The sequence below is a fragment of the Nicotiana tomentosiformis genome, chromosome 9, assembly GCF_000390325.3.
Source record: "Nicotiana tomentosiformis chromosome 9, ASM39032v3, whole genome shotgun sequence".
Lineage (NCBI taxonomy): Eukaryota > Viridiplantae > Streptophyta > Magnoliopsida > Solanales > Solanaceae > Nicotiana > Nicotiana tomentosiformis.
Genome location: NC_090820.1, coordinates 92,913,738 through 92,925,962, shown reverse-complemented (window position 1 = coordinate 92,925,962; position 12,225 = coordinate 92,913,738). Strand labels below are relative to the sequence as shown.

The window sequence follows — 12,225 nt, the reverse complement described above, 5'->3', positions numbered from 1 at the left end:
CGTGGTCAAAATCCAAAAATATCAGTTTTTAGGTTTTCTTCAAAAGCTCCACAATTTCTACAAAATGTCATGAATTTACAAGCCTATATTCGTATATTCAACTCATAACTTGTAGGAATCACCTATATTCATAAATTTCAATCCGTTTCAAACCCGAGGCCCTCGGGATCCCATCCAAACGTATCAACACATCCCAAAACACGTTACAAATTTTCCATCCGAATCAACTCTGAACTTCCCAAAATTCAATTCCGACCACACGTACAAGTCATAATACATGAAATGAAGCTATTCAAGGCCTCAAATCGCCGGATGACGCACTAGAGATCAAAACGACCGGTCGTATCATTACAATAAGGATGAACTTGACAACGAAAGATGGATCATGTACTTACAACTTCAAGTAAAGCACGTAAGAGCGATCCTAACGACGAAAGATATAACATGAAACAATAACTACAATTAATTGCATCAAAGAAACCTAACGATCAAATCCGGTCGAATACCACGTATAAGTACGTGTACATAATAGTCACCTTGTGTACACGCCTTCCATATAATTCAAATAGTACAATCAATCCAAAACCTAAGGGGTAGTTTCCCCCACACAAAGTTAGGTAAGATACTTACCTTTACGAAGTTAGGCCAATAATCTAAAATGGCCTTATCACGTGAAACGGACTCCCGACGGCTCAAATATAACCACAATAATTTCATAAAATAATTAAAAATCAAAGAAAATAATTTCGGATAGTAAAACATCGACTTTTAATTTTACACAAAAACGTCAACCCGAAAGTCAACACGGGGACCACATCTCAAAACTAGATAAAATTTTCACGAAATCCGAATACCCATTCTGATACGAGTTCAACCATACCAAAACAATCAAATTCCGATATCGAATCGCCCTTCAAATCTTCATTTTATATTGTTGTATGATTTTCCAAATTTTCATTTTCTTCCATCTGATTCACAAATTTAATGACATAAATACGTATGAAATCATGAAATACAATCACTTTAGGGTACGTAACACTTACCAAAATCAAACTCGTGAAGAATCCCTCCAGAATCGCCCAAAACCGAGGTCCAAAACTCCAAAAATGAGTAAAAATGGCAAACACCCGAGTATATGATATTGTCCAGTTTTCTCGCATTCGCGGATTGGATTTGCGCGCTTGTGAGCTCGCTTTTGCAAGAAAAATCTCGCACCTACGGCCTTCACTTTAACTGCCCAGGTTTTGCACGTGCGAGTTGTACACACGCACCTGCGGTGAAGCTTCTCCGAGCCAAGAAGCGCACCTGCGAAGGCCTCCGCTTCTGCGCTTTCATTTTCCGTTTTTGCGATCACGCAGGTGTGAAGTAGTGCCCAGTCCTTCCCATTTTCTTCAGCGATTACTGCCTCACCTATTCGGTCTCGCACCTGCGACCAAATCCATCGCAGGTGTGATGGCATCAGTGCCTGCCAAAAAAGCCAGCCTTAACAAAATTTCCAAAATGATCCAAAACCCGTTCAAAACTCATTCGAGCCACTCGGGACTCCGTTAGAATATATCAATAAGTACTGTAACATAACATGGACCTACTCGAGGCCTCAAATCACATCAAACAATGTCGAAATTATGAATTGCACCTCGAATCAAACTTATGAATTTTCAAGTCTTCCAACTTCTATAATTTGTGCCAAAACATATCAAATTGATCCGGCATAACCTCAAGTTTTGCACACAAGTTATAAATGACATAATGAAGCTATTCAAATTTTTGGAATCAATCGGTCGGGACGTTACAAATTGCACGAATCTATTGTAAATTTCATCATTTAATTAGTGATTTGAGTTGAGAATTTGAGGAAAAATTGTGAAAAACTTTTTAGGCTAAAATTTAGGGAATTGAAAGGCGATTTGAGTAATTCTTGTATGGTTTGACTCTTTATTGAATGGGTGTTCGGATTTTATAATTTTGGTCGGACTCCGAGACGGGGCCCAGATTGACTTTTTATTTCTTTGCAAAGGTCGTAATTGTATTTTTTGAAATAGTTTCCTATAGTTTATATTTATAGTATGAAGTTGTTTTAGATAGATTCGAGTTGTTTGGAGTTGGATAATCGAGGGAAAAGCCTACTAGTGGATTGCGTTAGTGTAATTGTGATGTGTGGGGGAATTACCCCTTAGGATTGGTGTTGTTTTGTGATAATTGTGATGTGTGCATGCCGTGTACGCAAGGTGACGAGTGTGTACACGGGCTAAATGTGAAAATTCACTGGTTTTAGCTATGAAGATCCCTTTGATGCCTTAATTGAGCTATCTTAACATGTTATCTTCATCTTCATTAGTTTATTTTCACATGTTCTACTAATCTTATCTCTTACTTCCTAATTGCTCTATATGTTTAGTTGAAATTTTTGTTTCCTTTATTCCATAGTCATTATCTAACCGTTGAACTCTTTACTTGAAGTTGTTATTCTTAGAATATCTTGTTGTTGAAACTGGTATTGAGTTATAAAGGTCGTGATTCATGTTGAGGCAAAGTGTTAGGTTGTGAAATACTATTCTTGTTGAGTTATTCACTATCAGTTGTTTGTTGACACTCTTGGGCACATTGTGGTTGAGCCATGAGCTCTTTATTGTGAAAATACGATTATTGTTGATTTCTTTGGCAAGTTGTGGTATTGGGCACTTGAGGTGCGATTTGTGATACATTGTGATATTGATATGCATGCGGTGGTATAAGGTTTTGGGGTTGAAATGCATGCGGTGAGATAAGGTGGGCTTGATACGCCTGGCTAGTAGGGGAACTACTAGAAGCCATGCAGTGTGATAAGGTAGGCTAAAACGTGGGATGCTATTTTGGGGAAATAATTTTCAAAACTAAATGCAAGGCTGCCGTGGTGATATAAGGAAGAATGATGAATTATTCTTGTGATTTGAAACTACGAGGCGGTTCCTCGGTAGTGACTCTTGTTGGTATTTCCCTATCGCTGAACTTGTCTTTGGTTGTTTTGTTTCCTTAGCATGTCATTCCTTATTTTCTCTATGTTGCATTATTTGTTTTAGTTCCGTGTAGCTAACCTTGATATGTTATTTGTTGTTTCAATTTCATTGCTTTCATTACTACACAGCCATACACTTGTACAATTTTGTTGAGTTCAAAGTTCTAAATCTCTATCTTCTATTCTCTCATAGATGGCGAGGACACGCACAACAAGATCTGATGATCAAACACTCGTGCCCCCTGCTTAGAGTTGCGAGAGGCCGGGGCCGAGGCAGAGGTCGAGGACGGCCACGTGGTGCTGCTAGAGCACCTGCCCGAGCTGCTACAGAGGAGCCACCAGTAGATCCAGTTAGAGAGCAGGCACCTAAGACGCATGTTACTACCCCTGCACTATATTAGACTCTCGCCCAGTTTTTGAGCATGTTTGGCACTCTAGCTCAGGCGGGGTTGATTCCACTTGCGCCCGCCACATCTCAAGCTAGGGGAGGAGCGCAGACTCCTGCAGTCCGTACCCTAGTGCAGCGGGTCCAGGTTGACAGGTCCTAGAGGTCATACTAGTGCAGCCGGAGTTCAACCCGAGGTTAGGGCAACAACTTCTGAGGGGGAGCAACACAGGCTCGAGAGGTACAAAAAGTACCACCCTCCTACTTTCAGTGTTTTGGCTTCAGAGGATGCCCAGGGTTTTCTTGAGGAGTGCTTCTATATCCTCCGTACTATGGGTATAGTGGAGTTGAGTGGGGTTGCTTTCACTACATTCCAGCTTAAGTGAGTGACTTATCAATGGTGGCAAGCGTATGGGTTGGGTAGCCCGATCGAGGCAACTTCACTCACCTGGGCTAAGTTCTTAGAGATGTTCATGAGGGAGTTTGTTCCTAGAGCCTTCGTGATGCATGGTACGCAAAGTTTGAGCAGTTGCGCCAGGGTGCTATGACCTTATCTGAGTATGCTGTTAGGTTCAGCGAGTTGTCCCGACATGCACCAGCTTTAATCTCCACTGTTAGAGAGCGAGTTTGTCGATTTATCAAGGGGCTCAACCCTGGTTCATATTCAGCATGGCTCGAGAGTTGGAGATGGACATCCCATACTAGCTGGTAGTGAAGATCGCAAGGAGATTAAAGGTTATATGGGCCCGAGAGAGAGAGGAGAGGGAGGCCAAGAGGACCCGAGATTCTGGCATATATAATTGTATCCGTGCCCCAATTGTAGCCCGTCATGGTTGGGGCTATGTGAGCCACCCTATTCATTCAGGACTTCAAACTTTCAGTGGTATTCCGGCCACTCCCAGGACTTAGGTTTCCCATTATGCACCACCACTGTCTAGTGCACCTCCTACACAGGGTGCTTTTAGCGATCATTCCAGCCGACCAGGCCCGAGCCAGTGCCAGCAGCCATATCCTCCAAAATCTTGCTTTGAGTGTGGTGACACTCGTCATATAGCGAGGGATTGCCCCAGACTCAGGAGGGGTGCACCTCTATAGACTACTCAGGCTCCACGTATTCCACCGGGTCCTTAGACTTCTCAGGCCATGGTTACCACACTAGTTGACACTCCACCTACACAGCCAGCCAGAGGTGGAGGTCCGACAGGTAGAGGTCGCCCTAGAGGGGGAGGCCAAGCCAGATATTATGCTCTTCCTACTAGGACGGAGGCGATTGCATCCAACTTAGTTATCACAGGTATTGTTCCGGTCTGTCATAGAGATCCATCAGTCATATTTGATCCAGGCTCCACTTATTCCTATGTATCATCTTACTTTGCTCCATATTTGGGTATATCCCGTGATTCTTTTAGTTCTCCCGTGTATGTGTCCACGCCAGTGAGAGATTCCATTGTTGTTGACTGTGTGTATCGGTCGTGTTTAGTTTTTCTTGGTAGTTTTGAGACCAGAGATGACCTATTGTTGCTCAATATGGTAGATTTTGATGTTATCCTGGGTATGGATTTGGTGTCGCCCTATCATGCTATCCTTGATTGTCATGCAGAGACGGGGACGTTGGCTATGCTAGATTTGCCGCGGTTGGAGTGCAGAGGTACTTTAGATTATATTCCTAGCAAGTTGGTGTCTTTCCTTAAGGCACAACAAATGGTTGGAAAGGGATATGATGCGTATCTAGCATATATGAGAGATATCAGTGTTGATACTCCTACCGTTAAGTCAGTTCCGGTAGTGAGGAATTATCCAAATGTATTTCCAGTAGATCTTCTGGGTATGCCGCCCGATAGGGATATCGATTTTGGTATTGATTTGTTACCGGGCATTCAGCCCATTTATATTCCACTATATCTTATGGCCCCAACAGAGTTGAAGGAGTAGTTGCAAGAGTTGCTTAACAAGGGTTTCATTCGGCCCAACGTATCACCGTGGGGTGCCCCGGTCTTATTTGTAAAGAAGAAGGATGGTTCTATGCGCATGTGTATTTATTATCACCAGTTGAACAAGGTTATTGTGAAGAACATGTATCAAATGCCACACATTGATGACCTATTTGATCAGCTACAGGGTTCCAGAGTGTTCTCAAAGATTGATTTGCGGTCAGGCTATGATTAGTTGAAGATTCGGCAGCAGGATATTCCGAAGACTGCCTTCAGGACTCAGTATGGTCATTACGAGTTCCTTGTGATGTCATTTGGGCTGACCAACACCCCATCAGTATTCATGCACTTGATAAACAATGTATTTCAACCCTATCTTGACTCATTCGTCATTGCGTTTATCGACATCTTGGTGTACTCCCGGAGCTGGGAGGATCATGAGCAACACATGAGGATCGTGCTTCAAACCTTGAGAGAAAAGAAGGTGTATGCAAAATTTTTAAAGTATGAATTCTGGCTTGATTTAGTGGAACTTTTAGGGCTTATAGTGTCGAGTGAGGGGATCAAGGTCGATCCGAAGAAGATTGAAGCAGTGCAGAGTTGGCCCAGACCATCTTCAGCTACTGAGATCCGGAGTTTTCTTTGTTTGACAGGGTATTACCATCGTTTCGTAGAGGGTTTCTCATCTGTTGCTGCACCTATGACTAGAATGACCTAAAAGGGTGCTCCATTGAGGTGTACCGAGGAGTGTGAGGACATATTTCACAAGCTCAAGACAGCCTTGACTACAACCCCAGTGTTGGTGTTGCCTATGGGTTCGGGGTCTTACATTGTCTATGATGCATCGCGTATTGGCCTCGGCGTGGTGTTGATGCAAGACGGTAGGGTGATTGCATACGCATATAGACAACTGAAGGTGCATGAGAAAAACTATCCTTTCCATGACCTTGAGTTAGCAACTATTGTTCATACCTTGAAAATTTGGCGGCACTATTTGTACGGTGTCCCTTGTGAGGTCGATACCGACCACCGAAGTCTACAACATTTATTCAAACAGAAGGATCTTAACTTGCGGCATCGGAGGTGGCTAGAGTTGCTTAAGGACTATGATATCACTATTCTATATCATCACGGGAAGGCCAATATGATGGCCAATGTCTTGAGTCGAAAGGCGGAGAGCTTGGGCAATTTAGCATATCTACCGGCACTGGAGAGGCCATTAGCATTGGATGTTTAGGCCTTGGCCAACCAGTTTGTTAGATTGGATGTTTCGGAGCCGAGTTTTGGCTTATGTGATTTCTCGGTCTTCCCTATATGATCGTATCATAGAGCGTCTGTATGAAGACCCCAATTTGCTTGTCCTCAAGGACACGGTTCAGCACGGCGATGCCAAGGAGTTCAATATTGGGGATGACGGTGTGTTACGAATGCAGGGCAGGCTATGTGTGCCAAATGTAGATGGTTTACAGGAGTTGATTCTTCAGGAGGCTCACAATTTGCGGTACTCCATTCATCCGGATGCCGCTAAGATGTATCAGTACTTGAGGTAGTACTATTGGTTGAGAAGGATGAAGAAAGACATAGTGGAGTATGTTGCTCGATGCCTAAATTGTCAATAGGTGAAGTATGAGCATCAGTGGCCAGGTGGATTGCTTTAGAGGCTAGAGATTTCAGAGTGGAGGGAGCGGGTTACTATGGATTTTGTTGTTTGGCTCCCACAGACTAAGAGGAAGTTCCATGCAGTATGGGTGATTATGGATAGGTTGATCAAGTCGGATCATTTCATTCCAGTGGTGACTACTTGTTCTTCAGAGCAGGTGGCTCAGGTCTATATTCGCGAGATTATTAGACTTTATGGTGTGCCAGTATCCATCATCTTTGACTGGGGTATGCATTTTACATCGTGGTTCTGTAGGGCCGTACAACGCGAGTTAGGAACGCGGGTTGAGTTGAGTACAAAATTTCACCCTCAGACGGACAGACAGTCCGAGCACGCCATTAAGATATTGGAGGATATGCTCTGTGCAAGTGTGATGGAGTTTGGGGGTTCTTGGGATCAGTTCTTGTCACTTGCGGAGTTTTTCTACAACAGCTACAAGTCGAGCATTCAGATTGGTCCGTATGAGGCCTTGTATGGGAGGCGGTGTCGGTCTCTGGTGGGTTGGTTTGAGCCGGATGAGGCTAGGCTATTAGGTATAGACTTGGTTCAGGATGCTTGGAAAAAGGTTAAATTGATTCAAGATCGGCTTCGCACAGCCCAATCCAGACATAAGAGTTATGCAGATCGCAAAGTTCGCGACGTTGCATTCATGGTTGGGGAGCGAGTCTTGCTCCGAGTTTCGCCCATGAAGGGTGTTATGAGGTTCATAAAGAAGGGCAAGTTGAGCCCTAGATATATCAGACCTTTTGAGATTCTTGAGACGATTAGAGAGGTGGCCTACACGATTGTACTACCATCTAGTATAGCTGCAGTTCATCTAGTATTCCATGTTTCTATGCTCCAGAAGTATGACGGCGATCTGTCTCATGTGTTAGACTTCAGATCAGTCTAGTTGGATAATGATTTGTCTTATGTTGAGGAGCCGGTGGCTATTTTGGATAGGCAGGTCCGGAAGTTGAGGTCGAAGAACATTGATTCAGTGAAGGTTCAGTGGAGGGGTCAACCAATCAAGGAGGTGACTTGGGAGACCTAGCATGATATGTGTAGCCGTTATCCTCATCTTTTTACCACTTCAGGTATGTCTCTATACTCATTCGAGGACGAACGTTTATTTTAAGAGTAGGAGGATGTAAAGACCTGGCCGGTTATTTTGAGTATTTTAGACCCTATCCCCTATTCATTTCCTCCTCTATGTTGTATTATGGTTATGTGACTTTCTGGGGATATTTGGTTTTGGTTCAGTTGCGTTTCAGAGTGAAATGGTACACTGTGTCCCTAAGTTGGAGCTTTAAGTTGAAATAGTTGACCGTAGTTTGACTTTTGTGTAGACAACTTCAGAATGAAGTTTTGACGGTTCCAATAGCTCCGTATGGTAATTTTGGACTTAGGAGCGTGTCCGAATTTTGATTTGGTGGTCCGTAGGTTGTTTCGGTGTGAATTGGCGAAAGTTGGAAAGTTGAAGGTGTGGAAGGTTGGAAAGTTTGACCGGGAGTTGACTTTATTAATATCGGGGTTGGATTTTAATTCCGGAAGTTGGAATAGGTTCGTCATGTCATTTACGACTTATGTAAAAAATTTGAAGTCAATCGGAGTTGTTTTGGTATGAATCGGCATTAGTTTCGGAATTCGAAAGTTCATAGTTTCCATAGGGTTGAATTGGGTTGCGATTCGTAGAATCGATGTTGTTTGAGATGAGTTTTGGTTTCGAGTAAGTCCGTTATGTGTTTTGGAACTTGTTGGTATATTTGGATGGGGTATCGGGGACCCCGTGTGTGATTCTGATCGAATCTGGATCAATTTTAGACTTAGCCTCATTGCTGAAGTCCCAGGCCTGTTGGTGTCATCGCACCTGCGGAGAGCTTGACCGCAAGTGTGGAATCGCGGGTGCAGTCGGTGAAGCGCATAAGCGAAAAGGAGAGCCCAGGGATGGGCTTGCAGGTGCGGGCACCTGGGCACAGGTGCGCCTTCGTAGAAGTGGGCATTGCTTCCGCAGAAGCGGAATTTGAGAAGGGCCTTTGGGCAGGACTGCAGATGCGGTAGTTCCTCCGCAGAAGTGGAACCCCTGGAGTTATGTGGGAACCACACCTGCGATGGTTTTTCTGCAGGTGCGGCATCGCAGATGCGACTAAAGTCCCGCAAAAGCGAAATTGCTGGGCTAAACAAAAGGGGCCTATTTCGAGGGTTTGATTTCATAATCCATTTTTGGACCTAGAGAGTTCAGTGTGAAGCGATATTTCAAGAGCTTTTCAAGGAAAATATTGGGGTAAGAAATCCTAACTCAGCTTTTGTTAAATTACATGAATCTATTGTTAATTTCAATATTTAATTAGTGATTTGAGTTGGAAATTTGAGGAAAAATTGTGAAAAACCTCTTAGGCTAAAATTTGGGGAATTGAAAGGCGATTTGAGAAATTCTTGTATAGTTGAACTCGTTATCGAATAGGTGTTCATATTTTGTAATTTTGGTCGGGTTCCGAGATGCGGGCCTGGGTTTATTTTTTGAGTTGACATTTTATTTCTTTGCAAATGTCGTAATTTTATTGTTCGAAATAGTTTCCTATAGTTTATATTTATGTTATGAAGTTGTTTTGGCTAGATTTGAGTCGTTCGGAGATGGATAATCGAGGGAAATGCCTATTAGCGGATTGAGTTAGCGTGATTTGAGATAATTATCTTGCCTAACACTGCGGGGGGGGGGGGGGGGAGGAATTAACCCTTAGAATTAGTGTTATTTTGTGATAATTGTGATGTGTGGATGCCGTGTACGCAAGGTGACGAGTGTGTACAAGAGATAAATATGGAAATTTACCGATTTTAGCTATGTAGATCCCTTTGATGCCTTAATTGAGCTATCTTAACATTTTATCTTCATCTTCATTAGTTTATTTTCACATGTTCTACTTATCTTATCTCTTACTTGCTAATTGCTCTACATGTTTAGTTGAAATTCTTGTTTCCTTTATTCCATATTCATTATCTAACCGTTGAAATCTTTACTTGAAGTTGTTATTCTTGGAATATCTTATTGTTGAAACTGGTATTGAGTTATAAAGGTCATGATTCACGTTGAGGCAAAGTGTTAGGTTGTGAAATACTATTCTTGTTGAGTTATTCACTATCAGTTATTTGTTGATACTCTTGGGCACATTGTGGTTGAGCTATGGGCTCTTTATTGTGAAAATACGATTATTGTTGATTTCTTTGGCAAATTGTGATATTGAGCACTTGAGGTGCGATTTGTGATACATTGTGATATTGATATGCATGCGGTGGTATAAGGTTTTGGGGTTGAAATGCATACGGTGAGATAAGGTGGGCTTGATACGTGTGACTATTAGGGGAACTACTAGAAGCCATGCGATGTGATAAGGTGGGATAAAACGCGGATGCTATTTCGGGAAAGTGATTTTCAAAACTAAATGCAAGGCTCCCGCGGTGATATAAGAAAATATTGTGAATTATTCTTGTGATTTGAAACTACGAGGCGGTAACTCGGTAGTGACTCTTGTTGGTATTTCCCTATTGCTGCACATGTCTTTGGTTGTTTTGTTTCCTTAGCATGTCATTCCTTGTTTTCTCTGTGTTGCATTATTTGCTTTAGTTCCGTGTAGCTAACCTTGATATGTTATTTGTTGTTTCAATTTCATTGCTTTCATTACTACACTGCCATACACTTGTACAGTTGTTTTTCTTATTTACTCCAGTAGGGCCTAGACCTGACCTCGTCACTACTCTACCGAGATTAGGCTTGGAACTTACTAGGTACCGTTGTGGTGTACTCATGCTATGCTTCTGCACATTGTGCAGATCTAGGTACCAGGTATCTCCTACCAGTCTAGGCATTAGTGAGTTGAGAAAATTGTATATATTGAGCAGTGAAGTTTATTTTATATAGTTGTTGAGTATTTAAGAGTTTTTTTGATTTTGCAGTTATTTTCGCATGTTTGTAGGCTTGCCTAGTCTTAGAGACTAGGTGTTGTCACAACATCCTATGGAGGAAAATTGGAGTCGTGACATTGTGTCAAGATTTCGTAATATAATTTGTTTGCGGTAAATTTGAGAAAAGCACACTCTCATTTGTAATTATTCGTTTGAAGATCGAAGAGAACCCTTGTGACCTAAGAGAACTGGATGTAGGTACCACATCGGTACAAGAACAGTATAAAAATATTTGTCTCTCCTATTTTTTTCTTTACTATTTATTGCATATATCTATTAAACTAACTATTGCTTGTAGAACAACAGTAATCGACCAAGAACAAAGTTAGTCGACTAAAGATTTTTTACAATTCACCCCCCTCTTGTATTTTCAATTGGTATCAGAGCAAGTCTCCAATTCTGAGAAAAACATTTGCTTAACCGCAAAGTGGAAAAAGATAATGGGAACATACACTATTGTTGGAGCATTATTTCAAGAAGGAACTTCACAAACAAGGCTAACTTACTTCAATTGACATCATTTATCACACTGGAAGGTGCATATGGAAACTTATGCAAAGTCGTATGACATCAAAGTATGGCACTTCATCAAGAAAGGGAATCTCCCCTTACCACAAGCAAAAAATGACAAAATTATTGAAAGCCAGGTATCATCTGATCCACTAGACTTAGATGACTATATTGACGAACAAGCTATTATGGTGTAGGTAAATGCTAAAGCCAAGAACCTTCTATATAATTCCAAAAGCGGTGAAAAATATGAAAAGATCTCAAGCAGTGAAACTGCAAAAGAAATGTGGGACAAGCTAGAAGTTGCCCATGAAGGAACAAACAAAGTCATAGATACAAGAATAAATCTACTGATTCATGACTATGAACTATTTCAAATGAAGGATGAAGAATCAGTAGAAGAGATGTTTTCTCGATTCAGCAAATTGTTGGAGATCTGAAATCTTTTGGTAGACCAGTAAAAAATGAGGAACAAGTCAGCAAAAATACTAAGAATCTTACCTACAACCTGGCAACGCAAAGTCATTGCACTTAAGTGTCAAGATCTTGATAAGATGTCATATGATAAGCTTAGAGATGATCTTATTTCCATTTAAAAGGTTCATTTAAACAGACGTGTGCAAGAAAAAAAAAACGAAAACCATTGCATTTAAAACCACTTTGGCTGAGTCAGAAAATGAAGAAGAAGAAGAATAAGAAGGTGGAGAACAGGAGAAAAACATAGACATACTTTCCAAAGTATTATCAAGTATGAGGAGAAGAAACAGAAATGGGAGAAGAGATAAACCAAACTTCAGAAAAGGTA

At 41.7% G+C, this 12,225-nt stretch overlaps 2 protein-coding genes across 2 annotated transcripts; both read left to right on the top strand.

Annotated features, from left to right (window-relative positions):
- Positions 1-4,523: 4,523 nt before the first annotated feature.
- On the top strand, positions 4,524-5,312 carry LOC138899203 (uncharacterized). Its single transcript, XM_070185341.1, has one exon. The coding sequence runs from the start codon at positions 4,524-4,526 to the stop codon at positions 5,310-5,312; it is 789 nt and encodes a 262-aa protein (XP_070041442.1).
- A 6,140-nt stretch (positions 5,313-11,452) lies between these two features.
- On the top strand, positions 11,453-11,860 carry LOC138899202 (uncharacterized). The gene is made up of 2 exons (XM_070185340.1): positions 11,453-11,557; positions 11,618-11,860. The coding sequence occupies exons 1-2, from the start codon at positions 11,453-11,455 to the stop codon at positions 11,858-11,860; spliced, it is 348 nt and encodes a 115-aa protein (XP_070041441.1).
- Positions 11,861-12,225: the final 365 nt, after the last annotated feature.

Bases quoted from the DNA above. Each gene is read 5' to 3' on its own strand.
- LOC138899203 (XM_070185341.1), top strand. From the start codon at position 4,524: ATGGTTACCACACTAGTTGACACTCCACCTACACAGCCAGCCAGAGGT.
- LOC138899202 (XM_070185340.1), top strand. From the start codon at position 11,453: ATGGAAACTTATGCAAAGTCGTATGACATCAAAGTATGGCACTTCATC. The intron at 11,558-11,617 runs GTATCATCTGAT...ATTATGGTGTAG, and splicing joins ACAAAATTATTGAAAGCCAG to GTAAATGCTAAAGCCAAGAA.